Source organism: Rhamphochromis longiceps, linkage group LG6 (genome assembly GCF_057381845.1).
Source record: "Rhamphochromis longiceps isolate RC_006_pf linkage group LG6, R_longiceps_female_GT1.1, whole genome shotgun sequence".
In the NCBI taxonomy this organism is placed as follows: domain Eukaryota; kingdom Metazoa; phylum Chordata; class Actinopteri; order Cichliformes; family Cichlidae; genus Rhamphochromis; species Rhamphochromis longiceps.
The window spans coordinates 7,404,045-7,422,540 of NC_140562.1; the positions used below are offsets into that span (position 1 = coordinate 7,404,045).

Sequence of the window (18,496 nt, forward strand, 5' to 3'; positions counted from 1 at the left end):
GCAAGATACATAACCTTCTCTGCCCCTCATGCATCCATCAGGGTTTGACTGTGTGTGTGGGGAAAAAGTGTTTATGCATAGATGAAAGCACTGTATGAAAGTGTGTGACTGAGGAATGAGCCTTGTAGTAGAAAGGCCCATTTACTGTGTTAACTGAACCCTAACACTAGATGGATTTCTAGAGACCTGGTGGATGCTAAGGTTCTAGAATACTGCAACAACAAACACTGATATGTGCTGAAGGAAAACCCACTTGATAGCATTCACTTTACCAAATTACCTTATAGACTGTGTATTATTTTGTTTCTCTTTGTACCGATTTTCTCTCTGCGTTTTAATAACTTGTGCGCATTTTTCATCTCTTTATAGTCATTTTGTTTCTGTGAAGATGTCTGAAATGTTGTTGCATTCATTATCTGTAGTTTTAAACGTCACTGTAGCCATTTTGTCATTTTCCAAAACAGTTTGGATGCTGCATAAAATGTGTCAGTCAAAACAGCATGTACTGATTTGAAAATCTCATAAACCCACATTTTATTTAGGTTGTAGCTTTTCCTGCTGTTGCTTTGTACTGTTCTGGTTGTATGTCATTCCTTCAATTCATACACTAACATATGCACAGTATCACATTTTCATTCTGGTTAGAAGGGGTGGAGCTTCTTCACATGTGAATATCCCTGCTAGCTTTGTTTCTGTTATTACAGCAAATCACTGATAAGTATCTGTTTAGTGTAATCAGAAGAAACTGTAGCTACCAACAGATGCTTTCATGTGGTGCCCAGCATGTAGAACACGGTATGCAGCGAGTGCACTGTAGCCTCTTGTTCTAAGGCTGCTTGCATTTCCCGTTTCCTGCAGCTCAGCCCATTCCTGTGACTCCATGTCCTCTGCTTCCTCCCATTCTTTGATTCTTCATTTGTGACTTCAGAAAAGTCACAACAAGAAGTGTTTCAGTATTCTCTAAACCACATTAGAAATGCAATTTCAGGCCCACAGACAGGTAAAAATAAGCTCCACAGCTCGGCTGCAGACACTGTGAGTATTTATGGATTGAGTCTATTCTTTATATCTTGATATCTCAAATGGGATAGGAACACTGATTGTATCCGATTAAAAACTATTGTGTATCTAAAGGTAGTAACAATTAAGATAAGTCTAGTGGTTCTGTTTGTATTTGGCCTCATGCACTGTCCTACTGTAGAGCTTCAAAAATATATTCCCCTTGAAAAACAGTAAAAATATTTGTTGTTTGTCTTTATTTTTAATGATGCTCTCAATTTGAGAATTACTGAGTGATGGACGAATAGATTTACAGCTCAAAGTCAAATCAGTTTTATTGTTTGTTTTTTAAATCGTGATTTCTTCTGTGCACTTGAGTTGTTTTACTCTGCATATCTATATTCTGCATTGTATTAACAAATATAGAAATGCAGACCAAGTTTGATTACCTGGTTTAAGAAACATTTCATGGGGCGCCGTTTGTAAAGTGAAACATGCTGAAATTAACGGCAACATTTTTCCACATTTAGCTCAAAACCTTACAAAAACATATTTTTTCGAGTAATTTTTTACAACATTTAGTAAAATATTTGTAACTTTTCATCAAATGTTAAATATTAAATCTAAATATTATATTTAATAATATAAATATTCAGTGGACAGCTGACACGGCACACCACCGAACAAATGTATCTTCTCCCGCTGAGCTTTTGCGTGAACTCTGCACTTTATCCTCAGACATGAAGGTAAATAAATTGACTGCATTCTTTCAGGCACTTTTTTCGAGAATTCTTGGCAGTATGAAAAATATGAGACTTGTAAACTTGAAGCTTTTGAAGTAAATAAGACATATTGTATTTAATTTGCTGTGCTTGAAGCGGATTTATTTTATTTTGCCTTAAGTTGTAGCCTCACAATGAGCGCACTTGTTAGAAACAGGAAGGCATGCAGGGCAGCTGATTATCAAAAATGTGTGTGTGTGTGTGTGTGTGTGCTGAGATTAAGCTTTGCGTCACTGTTCATTCAGCGACCAGCAGACAAACTGGATCTGCAGCTTATTTCTTTGCTTTTTGTTCCCTTCAGGTTAACATGGCTGAAACACACAGTTTGACAGCAGCGCAGGGCAGGAAGGTAAGTGACCACAACGATGAAGCAGAGAGGGGACACAGAGACGAAGCAGGCTGACAAACTACTTCATTACTTTCCGTTTCTGATTTCGATCTATTTCTCAGGTGGCTGTTTAGACACAACCTAAGCTTTCTTGGCTTTGAAAACTATCAACCTGTTCTAGTACAGGTAGTTTTAAAATGGCAGAAGTAAAGCGACTCTTCCGCTTAGAGCCACCAAAATAAAGGCCCAGTGTTTGCTTGTTTTTTAAATAAAAATAAACACACGCGCACAAAGAAAGAAAAATAAAACTAATACAATCAACTTAAGTCTTATATCGAAATTATATTATGGTTATCCCATATTCCAACTTTACTTTTCCAATATCAGTTCTTGAGCAAGTTAATAATTGGTTTAACAATACGCGTAGAAGGGTTGATGGTCGTGATAGAAGATTCAGCTCCGGTCTGTAAAAATACTCACTTCATTCTTTTCTGGTAAATTATAAACTGCGCTGGCTTATAACATGAAAAATAAATTCATCCGCTGCCTTTCAAGTCTGTGAATTTCACCTAAATCAACTGAACATGTAAATTGCTCGTAAGTGAGCTTCTGATTTGTTATTACGAAGTTTGTAGCACGAGTTCAAATCTGAAGCTTATATTTTGAAGGTCAACTTCAACTCAAATAGCTTCCTGCCTTGTTCACGCTTTGAGGGCACGTGATCAAACTGTGACCTATGCTTTGACTTCATTCGGCCAGCAGGAGTGAAGTAAATACCAAGCTTTCTATTGTAAACCGAAATAATTGTCTATGTAATTGTGATGTATTTATTGTCACGCTATCTATCTATCTATCTATCTATCTATCTATCTATCTATCTATCTATCTATCTATCTATCTATCTATCTATCTATCTATCTATCTATCTATCTATCTATCTATCTATCTATCTATCTATCTACACTTCCGGTGAAGTTGCAATCATTTTTTTTGCTTCCTTTCAGAAATGGAATTTACCACAGAGAGGTGGGACTGAGCCTAGAAAAGCAAATACTGACCCTCCTGACAGAGACACTGAGAGAAAACTGGTAATGTCACATGAATATCAAGCAAACACACTTTGATGTGAAGGCTGCAAGTAACAAAATAAAACAAAACTATTTCATCTTTGATGGAAATTTAAAATGTAAAGTTTGTTATTTTAATCACAAATAAGCTGTGCATCATGTCAATAACAGTTACATTATTAATAGCTTATTAATCAGTTTCAGTGTAATAAATAAACACAATATATTTGAATTTCATGTCATTTCATGTCAGTTCAAATCAATTCTATTTATACAGCGCCACATCACAACAACAGTGCTTCATATTGTAAGGTAGACCCTACAATAATACATACGGTGAAAAACCCAACAATCATATGACCCCCTATGAGCAAGCACTTTGGCGACAGTGGGAAGGAAAAACTCCCTTTTAACAGGAAGAAACCTCTGACAGAACCAGGCTCAGGGAGGAGCGGCCATCTGCTGCGACCGGTTGGGGTGAGAGCAGGAAGACAGGATAAAAGACATGCTGTGGAAGAGAGACAGAGATTAATAACAGATATGATTCAATGCAGAGAGGTCTGTTAATACACAGTGAGTAAGAAAGGTGACTGGAAAGGAAAAACTCAATGCATCATGGGAATCCCCCGGCAGCCTACGTCTATTGCAGCATAACTAAGGGAGGATTCAGGATCACCTGGTCCAGCCCTAACTATATGCTTTAGCAAAAAGGAAAGTTTTAAGCCTAATCTTGAAAGTAGAGATAGTGTCTGTCTCCTGAATCCAAACTGGAAGCTGGTTCCACAGAAGAGGGGCCTGAAAACTGAAGGCTCTGCCTCCCATTCTACTTTTAAATACTCTAGGAACAACAAGTAGGACTGCAGAGCGAGAGCGAAGTGCTCTAATAGGGTGATATGGTACTACAAGGTCATTAAGATAAGATGGGGCCTGATTATTTAAGACCTTGTATGTGAGGAGCAGGATTTTGAATTCAATTCTGGATTTAACAGGAAGCCAATGAAGGGAAGCCAAAACAGGAGAAATATGCTCTCTCTTTCTAGTCCCTGTCAGGACTCTTGCTGCAGCATTTTGGATTAGCTGAAGGCTTTTCAGTGAGTTTTTTGGGCATCCTGATAATAATGAATTACAGTCGTCCAGCCTGGAAGTAATAAATGCATGAACTAGTTTTTCAGCGTCACTCTGAGACAGGATATTTCTAATTTTAGAGATGTTGCGCAAATGGAAAATGTTCAATATGTGCACTGAATCTGGTTAGATACCATATTTCTAAGATTGTCAGGGCCGAGTACAAATAACCCCAATTTAATCTGAATTTAGAAGCGAAAGTTAGAGGTCTTTATGTCTTTAAGACATTCCTGCAGTTTAAGTAAATGGTGTGTGTTTTCTGGCTTCATGGACAGATAGAGCTGGGTGTCATCCGCACAGCACTGAAAATGTATGCTATGCCTTCTGATGATACTGCCTAAGGGAAGCATGCATGATGTATAATATAATATAAAATGTGTATTTTTCTATTTATTTTGCAGTGGATCTTGTAAAATTTTTATTTTTATCCAATTTACACTTTACTTAGAAAACATTTTGGAAATAAAGTAACACTTTAGCCTTTTCTGGTCAGATTATGCTACCATTTACACAGTGACTGCCCTACAATATATAGTGCCTGGAGGTGACTGTTGTTGTGATTTGGTGCTACAGAAGTGAATTTAATTTTTTCAACAAAAAGCACATTTGTATTCTTTCTGTTTTGTCTTAAACGTTTTCAGCTTTATTCTTGAATTCTCAGTAATTTTTGTAATTTTATTGTACCATATATTTCCATTAGATTCATCCAAAATTATTTAGGCTCACCACTTGCTTGCCTTTTGATTTTTTAGTTTTTAACTTTATTATTTAAATCAAATTTAATTAACTGTGGTTTTTCAGCATTTTGTTGCTCTATGCAAATGCTTGTGTGTGCAGGCAGTTCCTTTCAGAGGTCGTATCCCAGGAGGAATGCAGCTGGGGAAAAGGATCATAGTGATTGGTACTGTGAATCCCCATCCTGATAGGTAGAAATGTTTTGTGTAATTACTGACTTTCCATCCTTCCCACAGTATTACCACATTATATACGAGATCCTTCTTCCCTCCATACCTATTCCTCTAAAATTATTTAATATGAAGGCAGCATGAGCAGAGTGTTACAGCCCCTTTAAGAATGTTGCATCATAGACAGTGTAGTCTGTGCTGCAGGGGGAATGTGTGGGACAGCCCCTCCTGTTGTGTGCATGTGAGGGCGAGGGAGGGAGAAAAAGGAGGGTCAAAAAGTACGAGTTGCTACTGATGAGAAACGGAAAATGAAAGCATGTAAATATAATAATAACCACTGCAGCCAGTGCAGAGTGCCCGATGAGTTAGTTAAGCATGAGAAAAACAATTGTGCTTACATCTGCAGTTTTGTCTTGTTATACAATATTTAAAATAAAAAAACTACATTTTTGGAAATATTTGTGGATGTTTTCTTTTTTGTTCTGATTGAATACTTAAGCATTCCAGCAGTGGCCCCTAGCAGCTCTGAGTTTGAGACAGCTGCCTTAAAGACTTTTGAAGTGAATGCTGAAGAAATGTTATCTAGACAGAATTTAAAACAGGTCTCTGTGACTTTGAGGGGTGAAGATGGGCTTAAAGTCAGTGACATCAGTATGGTAATCGCCTCTCCTACAGAGATTTCTCCATTATTCAAGTCCAAAACGATGCCTGATTGTAGGATTCCCTTTTGAGAAACCACCGCATATAAAATTCATTTATTATGTGATAATCTAAGGAAAGGTGTGGCCAGATTCATACTGTATATCCATCCCCCTGTTAGGTTCTACATTGCCCTGACATGTGGTTGTGGCACATCCAGGGAGCCTCCACCTGATGTGGCTCTGGAGATGTGTGTTCGATTCAAGGACAGACAAGTGCTACGAAGAGCCTGCATGTCTGGATCCTGGGGAGATGTTGACAAAGCTGTTCCTTTTTTCCCCTTCATCAGAGACCAGCCCTTCAAGGTACCATAAACTTGTTGATACTGTAATGGCATTTATGAGTTTATGCTATACATATAAATTACATGTGTAGAATATGTTAGTGCAAAATAGAGTACATTCCATGGATATGTTATTGTTACCGAGTGATTTTGGGTGTCATAAAATGATCGGCAATAACAAGGAGTACACGAATGAATGGCAACTACTCAGTGCACACCGCTCCTGAAAGAAAAAGACTGTAAAATTAACTAAACATTCCCTCTGTCCTCACAGATTGAGATTCGGTGTGAACAAAGCAGATTTCGTGTGTTTGTGGATGGCCAGCAGCTGTTTTATTTTCACCACAGAGTGACATCACTCAAAGACATTGATACCTTATGGATCAAAGGTAGCATCATTATCTCCAAACTGGGTTAAGCAGTGTCCCTGCTCAGCAGGAGGTCTCGGATTTCAGTGTTATTTGCACTGTGTGTATTCACTCCAGGCGTTCTGGTACCAGATGATGCTGGTACAACAAAACAAGATTTACAAATGTCCATATTAGTGTGTGATTAATAGTTTCTGATGTTCAGAAATGCATTGTGCGTTCTACAAACAAATGTTAGTTTAAATGAAAGTTAAAACTTTAATAAATTCAGATTCCACATGAATGGACTGTAGAGTTATGGGTCTCTGTCATGATCCTGGGTCGTTGACCCAGCGTTTTGTGTTTCTTTTTGGGTTCATCTTGTGTTTGGTGTTTATTCTGATTCTGTATTAATTCTTTGGGTTGGTTGTCGTGTTATTATCCCTACCTGTGTCTCCCCTCTGTGCTCCGTTCAGGTCCCTGCGTTTTTGTTGCAAAACAGTCTGTGTGTTTCCGGTTTTACTTTGTAGGTCTGCTTCTCATCATGTCCATTAGTGTCAGCTGTGTTTCTCGGTGTATCTACGTCTCTCTGCATTCTCCGCTCCCCGTTTCATGCTTAGGTTTGTCATTTAGTTTTCCCAGTCTAGGTTTTTTTCAGTCATTTGTCTTTTCTCACTACCTGTTCAGTCGCTCCACTTCTGTAAATAAAACATCACTCTCATCACCAGTCAACTGCCTGCATTTTGGGTCATTTTCCTCCTACACCACACGGCTCACCCCGCCAGCCGTGACAGTCTCTTTTCATCAACATATATCACAACATCAGTTTCTAGTTCAGTGTATCAGTGCATGTATTAACAGTCTGTAAGTGGAGGCTTTATTATATAAATACCTGTTTGTCCTAACTGGAATTTTACTTGCTACAAAAATACTTTTGGTTTTGTTAAATTTTTGTATTTTTTGGTAATTAATGCATTTATCAATACTTATAACTTGAGCACTTTTGAAAATCTTCTGTTTGTAGATTATTAGATTACAACATATATTTCTTAAACTGGTTAATAAATATTTAAAATGTATACGTTATTGCCTTTTATTAAATCTTAAAGTTAACTGTAAGATAGTAACAATTAATGACTGACTTTTATTGTTCTTTTATTTTTTATCTTTATCTTTTATTTTTTTAAGCTAATAATAGAATCAGGTGCATTGTGTGTATTCGCGTTTTAGGGCTGTTATCAGTTTTGCTTTTATTGACGCCAATGTGAATAAGTGTAGGCCTTAGCTGTAGTACAGCAGTTTCACCATAAGGTGGCTGCAGAGGATATTGGTATACATGAGGCAACGGTACAGGTTAACATGAAATGATAAATCTTCCTGAGAACCAGCCCAATGTAGTAAATAAAGGACATCCTGGGCTTTCCAATGATATCTCATGTGTTTGGGTGACCCCAAAGACACGGGAAATTACAAAAAAAAAGTTAAATCGGAAGAATCTTTTTCCTTGGTTCTCAGGAGGATATAACAAAACAAAGCAATAAAAAGTTGGATAAACAGAAAGAAAAAACATACCTGTTGGTATTTTTTGCTGCAGCATTTTGGATCAACTGAAAGGCTTTTCAGGGAGTTTTTAGGACATCCTAAAAAAATGAATTACAGTAGTCCAGACTGGAAGTAACGAAAGCATGAACAAATTTTTCAGCATCACTCTAAGACAGGATATTTCTAATTTTAGAGATATTGTCAAATGGAAGAAAGCAGTCCTGGTCAAAAATGACTCCAAGAGTCCTCACAGTGTTACTGGAGGCCAAAGAAATGCCATCCAGAGCGCGTATCTGGTTACGACCATATTTCTAAGGTTTTTAGGGCCGAGGAAAATAACCTCTGTTTTATCTGAATTTAGAAACAGAAAGATAGAGGTCTTTATGTCTTTAAGACATTCCTGCTTCATAACTAGTTGGTGTGTATTATCTGGCTTCATGGATAGATTAAGTTAGATATCATCTGAAGTGCAAAGAAAATGTATGCTATGCCTTCTGATGATACTGCCTGAGGGAAGCATGTATAATGTAAACAGAATTGGTCCTAGCACTGAACCCTGAGGAACTCCATAATTAACCTCAGTGTGTGAAGAGGACTCTCCATTTACATGAACAAACTGGAGTCTATTAGGTAGATATGACACAAACCACTGCATCACAGTACCTGTAATACCTACAGCATGTTCTAATCGCTCTAATAGGATATTATGGTCGACAGTATCAAGCACAGAAGGACAAGAAGTTTTCTTTGTGCCTAAACTAATGTGCATTTTAACCACTGTAGGGCCCATTTTGGGGGTTGTTATATATCCAAAATGGTGACACAAAGTTGGAGGATCACTGCTGTCTACAACATCAAGACTATCCACAAAAGAGGCACAGACATGAAGTATCTTTGTCCATAATGCTTATCAACTGTTTGTTGTCTGAGATTAGGATGTCATAGTCATTTAGACAGACTGCATCATCCCAGGGCTTCTCTCGTCTTCAGTTTCATGGAAATACTCTGCTATTATCACCTCCTGCCTTCTCATCAATTATCCATCACAGCTACAGTTCACTGACCTGCCACACTGCCAGTATGGCTCCATGTGTACTTATATTTTCTTGACATGAAGCAAGTCCCCATGAGGATGAACTTGTGAGGTTTAGGATTAAGTTTTAAATAAATACTGGTTATGATCATGGGAGTTTTCCATGAAATTAATATGCCAATGTAAACATGCATCTCTGAAGTGATGGAAACACATCTTGTGTATGAGGCACCGTGTTCTGTATTTGCACTCTGCTGTACTTCTATAAAACCTGCTTTCATGTTTTCGCTGATTTAAACTCTTCACTGCTGGTCAGAATAAAAAGAGTAGTGGTTATTTTAGCTCAGTCATGTCCAGAGCTAAAATATCTGGACATGACTCATCCACACTACTTTTTAAAAATTTGATTAAGTTTGTACAGCTGTCAAATGAATTCAACGCTTTATAACAGCGGGAAATAACGCTATAAGGATCTTGTTGTTTATGTGTTTATGTCAGAAGAAATTGCTCGAGTGATTAAAATATAGTTATCAGTTGCTTTTCAGGACAAATGCTATTGTTGTTATTTAACTGATATAAATCATTAATGCTTCTGCTTCATGCTGTTCTGCTGCTCTAGCAGTAAAATGCTACTGTGGTTAAAAACAGAAAAGAAAAGCAACAAGCTTCTGCTACGTGAAATATTCATGGCTGCTATCCATTTCTATCTCGTGTTGTGTCTCTTTCTAGCTGTTCTGTTTACATGTAAATCCCAAGAATGTAACCATTTGGCCAATTCAGTAATCAATAGTTAAATAGTAATGCACTTCAGAACAGTAGCAGTTTTTGTGCTCTGTAATCTCAAATTAAGTGCAAATGAAGTGCAATACTCTTTTCTGGCATCGTTGTATTATACTCAATTGTATATAGCATTTGTATTCTATTTTATTCTATTTTATTCGATTGTATATATTATTTTATTCTATTCTATTCTATTGTGTACAGTTGTATACAGTATCTATTGAAATCTTATTCCAGTGTTTTTCTTTTTTCTAATTTTCCATGTAACTTTGGATTGTCCACTGCTGTAACACAATTTCCCACACGTGGGACTAATAAAGGTTATCTTATCTTATCTTATCTTAAATGAATCTCATCATTATCTTTTTTGCAGTTGGTTACGTCATAGTTCTGGTTCATCTTGAACCAGCATTTTGAGTTTTGTGCCTTTTTTGTATTATGTTCTAACTTGTGTTTAAGTCTCCCTTGTCCTTTGTGTGTCTTAGTCTTGTCTCTGTCTCCCTCTCTCCCGTGTCCCCTCGACCCCTGTGTCAAGCTTGTGTTGTTGCACTCACCTCCGGCTGCTGTGAGGTGTGTTGGCGAGCTGAAACCTCATGTAGCTTTTTTGGTCTTTCTTTTTGGATCCCTAGGTATGTGTTCATAATAGTATGTCCCTCTGAGAAATATATAAACATTTAAATGGCCCTTCATATAAAAAAGCTTCCCCACCCCTGTCGTAGGGGGTCATCTGATTTTGGGGGTTTCTGTTTTCTCTATATTATTGTAGAGTTTTTACCCTAAAATATAAATCACCTTGAGACAACTGTTGTTATCATGTTGCACTATATAAATGAAATTTGATTGAACAGAACAGATTTTCTTTATTCATTAATAAATTATTGACAAATTATTTTGTATTTAGCTAAACTTCTTCTCTGGAACTAGTTTTTGACCCTTCTTAAGGTTGGTTCCCCATGTTTACATTAAAATCGCGACTACAGTCCTAGTTCAAAGTTTCAAAGCTCAAAGTTGGTGATGTAATGGATACTGTTTCTATATACCACATATTCACACTGCATGAACTGCATTATGTTGAAAAAATCTGTTCACAAACTGATACAAAAACAAGTGCTCAAAATCACCTTTTGTGTGTGTCACAGCAGACTTGGTCTGGACTCCTTGGCATAAAATTTGTAAGCACTCAACACGTAGCATAACTATTCAACAAACCACAATCTCTGTCTGAATGTATTGTATTCACCTTACAAAATCTGGTAATATAGCATACAGAAACACTTCACATATTTCATGTATTTCATGAAAAACCCCCAAATTTATTTAATTTCAAAGAAAGTGTGAATAAACCTACAAAAATATAAATGTTTCCCCACCCGCTCCTTTCTTTAGTCAGCTGAGAGCAGAACAATAATATTAATCGAAAGGTTTTCATTAAAGGACAAAGTTATCCAAATAATAATGATGAGAAGAAAAGGAGTAAAGGAGCCATGGGAACCTGAAATTAATCACTGATAAATTAATTATCACATTAATTTAAACTAAATATGTCAAATATTATTTTCATGGAGTGTAGCAGAATGATCATTCAAGTGATGAGTTCACTCCTCGCCAAATGATATCAAGTGTTCTGATATCAGCAAATAAAAGTGACGCTAAGCTTGTCTCTCTAGTCCCTCAGTCTTTCTAAGTAAGCTGGCTTGCTCAGTTTTGCAGGGCAATGATAAATCTTTTTATGTCTGGCTATACAATCATTCTGTTCCTATCCTGGTTATTCTTTATTTTGGCGCTCTGACATTTCTATATAATGAGAGCTTGAGTAGTGATTGTGAACGCTTTGGGGTCCTTAGGGACTAAGTAAAGCGCTATACAAATACAGGCCATTTACCATTTACCAAAACAGCCACAACATTAAAACTACTGACATATACGTAGCATTGATTATTTTACTACAAAGCAGGGTTTTATTGGAACACTTTGTCAACTTAAAAATGTTTGCAAAATGAGAACTATTTAAAATGGCAAATGAAATCTGAAACTAATCTAAGGTGTTAATCTCAGACCCCATTATTCCTGGGATAAGGAGTGCAAAGGATCCACCTTTCGCATTCCAGTGCTTGGCATCCCAGCACATTCACAAATATCCAGTTCCTACACACTGTGTGGCCCCTGGTTTTAATCTTGTGGCTGTAAGTAGTGATACTGTGGAATGGTATTCTGGAAGTTAACAGTAGACATGAGGCAGTGTGAGGCACAGTGAGACCCAGATCGTCTTTCATTTAGCAGAGGGAAACGCCAGATCAGTAACTTGACAGTCTCCATCACCAAACCCCCGTCATATCAGCATTTCCGTATGTACAAAATGAAATTCAGTTCTGCTCATGAGGTTTATAGGGAGAAAGCTTCTAGAAAGATTTCCATCGGATGGCAGACAGGATTGTGTGGACGAAGTAGAGAAGAGTGGCTACATATGAGAAAACCTGCAAAGACAGAGAACATCAGGAGGTCATCAACACCTTAAATGATCTTTGAACCACTGAAACTTAAAGCCTTAAAAAAATCCAAACCAACACAGTATCAGATTTTAAGCAATGTTAACAGCAACATATAACATTTCCTCCAGGCATTACTGAAGCTAAATTGTTCATAATATCCATCTTTGATTAGAAGTCATTTGTTGAGAGTAAATCTTGTATGATAGAGCTAAATGTTAAAGCAGATCTGCTGCTGCTGCTGCTGCAATGAAATATTTGCCCTGGAGAAAGAGGTTTTAGAATAGTCTCCACTTCACCACCTTGAGTGCACTAAAAGTTTATTCTTAAGTAGTTTCATATTTTAAAAAATAGGCTGGCTTCAGTTTCAAAGCCGTTGTTTGACAATGTGCCAAACACTCTCTTTTTTGTTGAGACTTAACATCTAGATTAAAACCACTTTAGCCTAGCTTAGTATAAAGACAAAAAACAAGTTAATTAACAAGAAATAATAGAATATAATGACTACAAAGACATAGAACATTAATGCAAATAGACACAAAACAATTACAAATGGATAGAAAACCACTAGCGACAAAAATGTCTACTAAGCGAGTCGATACTTACACAGCAGAAGACTGCAGAAGTAAAGCAGGTGAGATTTCAAAGTTATTTTAGTATTTTGGAATCATTTTACTAGGTAATGATAGCCTCCTATGTTTTTTTTTAAGTTAGGGCTATGGAGTTGATCAAATATTACATCCACGACAGACAGAAATTCATGAAGATCTGTGCAAATATTCTACTGACTTGATTTCTTCTGATTCTTCCTATTTTTTCTTATTAAAAGATCCAAAGAAAACAACTAATCAGAACATGATCTAAAATAGGTTAAATACCTCAAAACAAAAACGGAACATCTACAAAGTAAAGTAAAAAAATCAGTACATTTAAAGTAAAATTAAAAATGATGCCTGAAAGAATTAATGCAATAAAAACTATTTGGTATTTTTATGTTTGCCTCACTGAAATACGACTACCTCTTGTATCACTATTTCAACTCACTGAGAGCCAACTCTGAAAGAAAACTGCAACCAGTGTGTAATTCTCTGTGGGCTTTATTTCATTAGCTTTATAATCATTCATTTCTTTGTGTCACCCAAGTAACAACAGCCTGACTCACCACTGCAGAGACGTCCAACTTGTAGTTGCGTGGTCCTGTAGTTGTGTTGTTGCTCTGTTTTCCGCTCAGATCCAGCGTCACTTTGGCCAACGCCACTGAAGCACTGAGGTAGAAGAATGCAGCAATGCCATGATACAAAAAGTCCTGACAGAGTAGGAAGAAAAAGAGCGAGACATTGTTATGTGGTGATGTCTTCAAAGTGGTGACTGCCTGCATTGGCATAGAGTCAAAACACACATATAGTTGCAAAATCCTGTCAAACACTGGCATGTAAAGCTATTGTGTTGTGTGTGTTTGCATCAAAAAACTTGTTTTGTAGCTGCAAATTCTTAAATATCAGGTGTCAGAGCACCACGGAAAGCAACCGAAGAAGATTGTCAAAGCAATCTTGCACTGATGCTTGTCATTTAACCACGGCAGAAGAAAAGTTCAGAACAATGATATATAATGGACACAAGCTCAAGAAGGAAAAGTAAAGTGGCTTAAATTGTAACATTTAATTGTGGTTTATATAAAATTATATGTACTATATGTATATTATATAGAATTATAAGGAAGGGTGCGTTTTCCTTAAAACTCTGCCAAAATCTCTGTTTCCTGTCTCTTTTTTACCTCTAAAGTGAGGCATGTGTCAGGGTTGATGATGAAGGTAGATGCTGTATATCTACCATCATTTAACTGCATCTATTTGCAATTAGAACGATCCGTGTTTCTCTGAAGCAACCATATTAATATTGTTCGCTGTATTATACTACAGTTTATAACAGACAAAACAACGAGGTAGGACTTCAAGCTGGTCAATTTCTATTGCGTATAAGTTGGATCCTCTATCTGCCAGGGGTACTTCCTGCTACTGGAGTCAAGACAGGTATGATAGAGCTACATAAACAGGAATGAAACACACTTTAAGTCAGTTTTATTTATATAGCACCAAATCAAGAACAATAGCCTCAAGATGCTTTATAACTACTTTTATAACAAAAATAGAGATAAAAGTTCAACAATCAGACAGCTGCCAAGCAGCAAGGACAAGTAAGTGTGTGCGATATGATTTGTGGAGGACTTACTGCTGCTGCCCAGCTGGCTTTATTATGATGTCTCCCACAGGCGAACACCACCATCCAGATAAAAGTCATCACAAAGCAGAAGACAGAGACAAACATGACCCAGCCCTGAGGATTTTCTGGCACTACCAGTGTGCATGCCACCAAGATCCACACCAGACCACCAAAAACCTGCAACAACATGTATACATCATGTACACATGAGAAGAGCTGGAACATGTGAAAAATCTCCACACGGGCTTAGAAGCCCCTAAATGACAGCCTCAGTTAGATCTGGGACGATCATAAAGCTTTAGTTTAAGGAAATTATATGTTTCCACAACGTGTGTTGCAGTTATTTGTAGAACCTGTACTTCTACTTGAGCATGCAGCACAGGCGTGACTGCCTTCGTTTACTCTACACCTTTAATGATTGACAGACTGCATTATTCAGGGAGCCTGACCCTCCTCCACCGTATGTCATCACTGTCTGAACTCCACCTGTTCACACACATTCATGTGAAAACACCTGCGACATTCCTCCACTGCTGACATTTTCTTAAGCTAAACGTGGCTTATGAAAACATTTTTTCTTTTCATATCTGTTTTCCTCCACTGCACAGAGTCATCATCCCTTTCAACATGTAAATTAATCAGAATGTTTTTTTGTATGTAATTTGTATAGTATATTTTTTTTCTCTCATTTCTTTTCTAAATGTACTTGTATATTGTTCACATGTTGAAATAAATTACCAATCAATCAATCAATCATAGGAATCCAACCTGCTCGGTCTGTCCTCCGCCTATTGTGATGTTTGGCTCATGACATATTCACTGGAATATAATTAATTGTAATATTGCTCATGTAGGAAGATTATCCTACTCCTAACACACCCACATCATTAACCCTCAGTCAGCATCCTATAAACTTCAGTTATCAGTAGGGTGAAGCCAACTTAAAATTAGGCACAGGAGAGCACAAAAACGTTTGGAACCACGTTCTCTGCAAAGTGGCTGTAAATCAGCTCCTCTTACTACTGCTGTGAAGAGAAAGTGAGAAGTTTAACCTTATTTGTAACTTACTTTTACACTATACCTACTATATAAATATATTTTGAACCACAGGTTAACCAGAAATGAAACAATTTTGTCCTTCTGTTTCAGAAAACAAAAACCGTCACTGAAATAAAAAGTAGAAAATGGTTAAAAGTTATTTTCTTTCTTTTCTTTTTTTTAAATTATTTTTTAAGGGCTTTCCATCTGAACATCTCTGGATAAGAAAGTTTCTGCATGTTTTGTGAGTAAAAACTGTGTGACAGAGAAAAGTTCCTACAATCGCCGTTTCTTACCAGTTCTGGGAGGTACAGGATGTCGGGGAGGGTGGCACATATTCCGACCCCGCTGGGAAGGTTTGCCATAGTCCTAGTGTTGGAGGCCATCCTGCTGCTGCTGCTGCTGCTGCTGTTAGACTAAATCGGATTCAAACCCGCTACGGTTGAAAAGCAGGTGGAGCAGGCTGCAAAAAAAACGGAATCTCCATCAGCACAGTGCAGACACGCCCGGTAATTGGGGCGTAGTCAGAGCGAATTTAACGAATATGGAGATGCCTTTGATGGATCATCAGTGCGGGACAGACGGCAGTGTTTGGACACTGGCTCATTTATCACCATGACAACGGGCAGCAGCTCCGCTTTCAAGAACATCAAATAACAAAAAACTCAAGAGCGACAATAGCAATAGCTCTGCTGGACTTTTTATTTATTTACATTTTCCTCTTCAATTTTTTTTTTTTGACGCAAATTCAGTTCCAGAACGTCATAAACTTGGCAGAAGGATGCATGAGCGTCTCTTAACAGTTAATAAAGGAGTACTTCACTTCCCCGTCATTCTCAGAATACGTTTGCTTCAGATTGTTGATTTTAGCATGTGCACCACGCGTGCAGACCTAGGCAACAACTAGGTGGGACAAAATATTTGGGCCACATTTAAATTTGTGAGTGCAGGGCTCGATTTGGCAGAGTAATGCAGAGGTCTCCAGCAGCAGTTTGCATGAATGGAAATAAAGACATATGAAGACATTTTTTATGTGCTGCCAGCTGAACTCAGTTCCGTTTGTGAGCTTGCAGCTTTTCACACTACCCACTGTAAACAACAGTTCCATGGAAACGTAAAGGTGGCAAGCTTGGTCATTTGGGTAAGTGAGCTGTTGCGCAAACACCTCTGATAATTGACGTGGTGGATCCGGTTTCCTGCACCTGTCACACTATCTAACCTACTCCTGGTGGAGACAACACTCTTCGTAAGTAAAGCCAAGAAACCCAAGAAAAGAAACAACAACAACAAAACAAACAATAATTGGTCAAGCAGAAACCGAAATTCTTTAATGATTCTCCAAATGAAGTTCCTTGTACTTGTAGTCACCATGACAGAACCTTGCAGCTGTTCCTGATTCTATAAAATTGCAATACAGGTCAAAGCATTTTGAAATAATTTGTTGGCAGAAAGAGAACAATTAAAATTAAGCCAGGAAACACAACCTTCTATATAGTTCATAGTGTAATACCAAGCATTCTGTTGCAGTGAAAGGCTTTCACTAACCCATATATATCATTCCATCTTAAATCAACTTAACACTTAACACTGATATGCATAAAAAATGTTAAAAACATGAATAATGGATTGGATTTATATAGCGCTTTTCAAGGAACCCAAAGCGCTTTACAATGCCACTATTCATTCACTCTCACATTCACACACTGGTGGAGGCAAGCTATGGTTGTAGCCACAGCTGCCCTGGGGCAGACTGACAGAGGCGAGGCTGCCATATCGCACCATCGGCCCCTCTGGCCAACACCAGTAGGCGGTAGGTGAAGTGTCTTGTCCAAGGACACAACGACCAGGACAGAGAGCCCGGGGATCGAACCGGCGAGCTTCCGGTCACAGATACGCTTCCCAACCCCCTGAGCCACAGTCGCCCATTTATATATCAAGTTTTTAAATTTTTCAATATATATATATATATATATTTGAAATATATGAATAATAATATATGGAAAAAAGTCCCATATTTGAGCACTAATAAAACACTTCAAATTTGAAAAGTGGCTAGTGACTAGTTTCTGAAGGTATGTCAGAATCAGAATAGCTTTATTGTCCCTGTAACGAGTACAATGAAATTAGGTGCTGTCCCTGTGGTACTGAGAAGAACAAAAACAAATATGAAAAGGAAAGGAAGAGAGAATCTATAAAAGGATATTTAAGAAGGTAAAGAATATATACTAATACAAAAAAATTTAAATAAAGTATATTAGTCACACAAAAAAGCTGCACCTAATGCCCGGGATTGTAATAAGGAGTTAGGTGGTATTTAATATTCTATAACACAAAGTTTTCCATGGTCAGTCTGTGGTGTATGCCTGGGCTTGGGTCTGGGGTTTGCTGACCCTTGGCTCAGTGGGACATGTTCATGGAGGGTGGATTGCCCCTTCCTACCACTTCCCATTGGACATTGCATGTGGATAATACTGCTACTTCTGGACATGTTTTGGTGTGGTTTCCTTGCCTGTTTGAAAGTTGCCAGATGTACCATTCCACAAATGCCCCCCACATAGATATTTGATATTTGAAGGTAAAATTTCATAGCAATCATTATAAATGTTAAAATCTGGGGTTTTTTTTAGCTTTAGTGTTGGGTTAGCATAACAGCCATCAAAACACAATGAATTTTCCATTTAACATCCCAGTTTAAAAGAATGTAACGTGGCAAGCAGTGAAATGAATAACATCAGTAGTTATGTCTAACAACCCAAAACAAATTCATCACCCCACAGAAGTGATCTTAATTAATATCCAATATTTCTTCTGATTTATACTCAAATTAATACGCAACAACCTTCCGTTTTGTTTTTTTTAAAT

General features: G+C 37.5%; 2 protein-coding genes across 2 annotated transcripts; one reads left to right on the forward strand and one right to left on the reverse strand.

The window, feature by feature from the left end:
• Nucleotides 1-929: 929 nt before the first annotated feature.
• Nucleotides 930-7,591, forward strand: LOC146667423 (galectin-related protein-like). Its single transcript, XM_085409150.1, has 6 exons — nucleotides 930-1,035; nucleotides 2,083-2,130; nucleotides 3,114-3,197; nucleotides 5,139-5,227; nucleotides 6,027-6,210; nucleotides 6,463-7,591. Exons 2-6 carry the CDS (start codon nucleotides 2,089-2,091, stop codon nucleotides 6,604-6,606), a joined length of 543 nt encoding a protein of 180 aa, XP_085265276.1. The 5' UTR covers nucleotides 930-1,035; nucleotides 2,083-2,088; the 3' UTR covers nucleotides 6,607-7,591.
• Nucleotides 7,592-11,106: 3,515 nt separating this feature from the next.
• Nucleotides 11,107-16,198, reverse strand: LOC146667424 (myelin and lymphocyte protein-like). The gene is made up of 4 exons (XM_085409151.1): nucleotides 15,931-16,198; nucleotides 14,606-14,773; nucleotides 13,539-13,682; nucleotides 11,107-12,364 (listed from the first exon to the last, which is right to left on the reverse strand). Exons 1-4 carry the CDS (start codon nucleotides 16,018-16,020, stop codon nucleotides 12,290-12,292), a joined length of 477 nt encoding a protein of 158 aa, XP_085265277.1. The 5' UTR covers nucleotides 16,021-16,198; the 3' UTR covers nucleotides 11,107-12,289.
• Nucleotides 16,199-18,496: the final 2,298 nt, after the last annotated feature.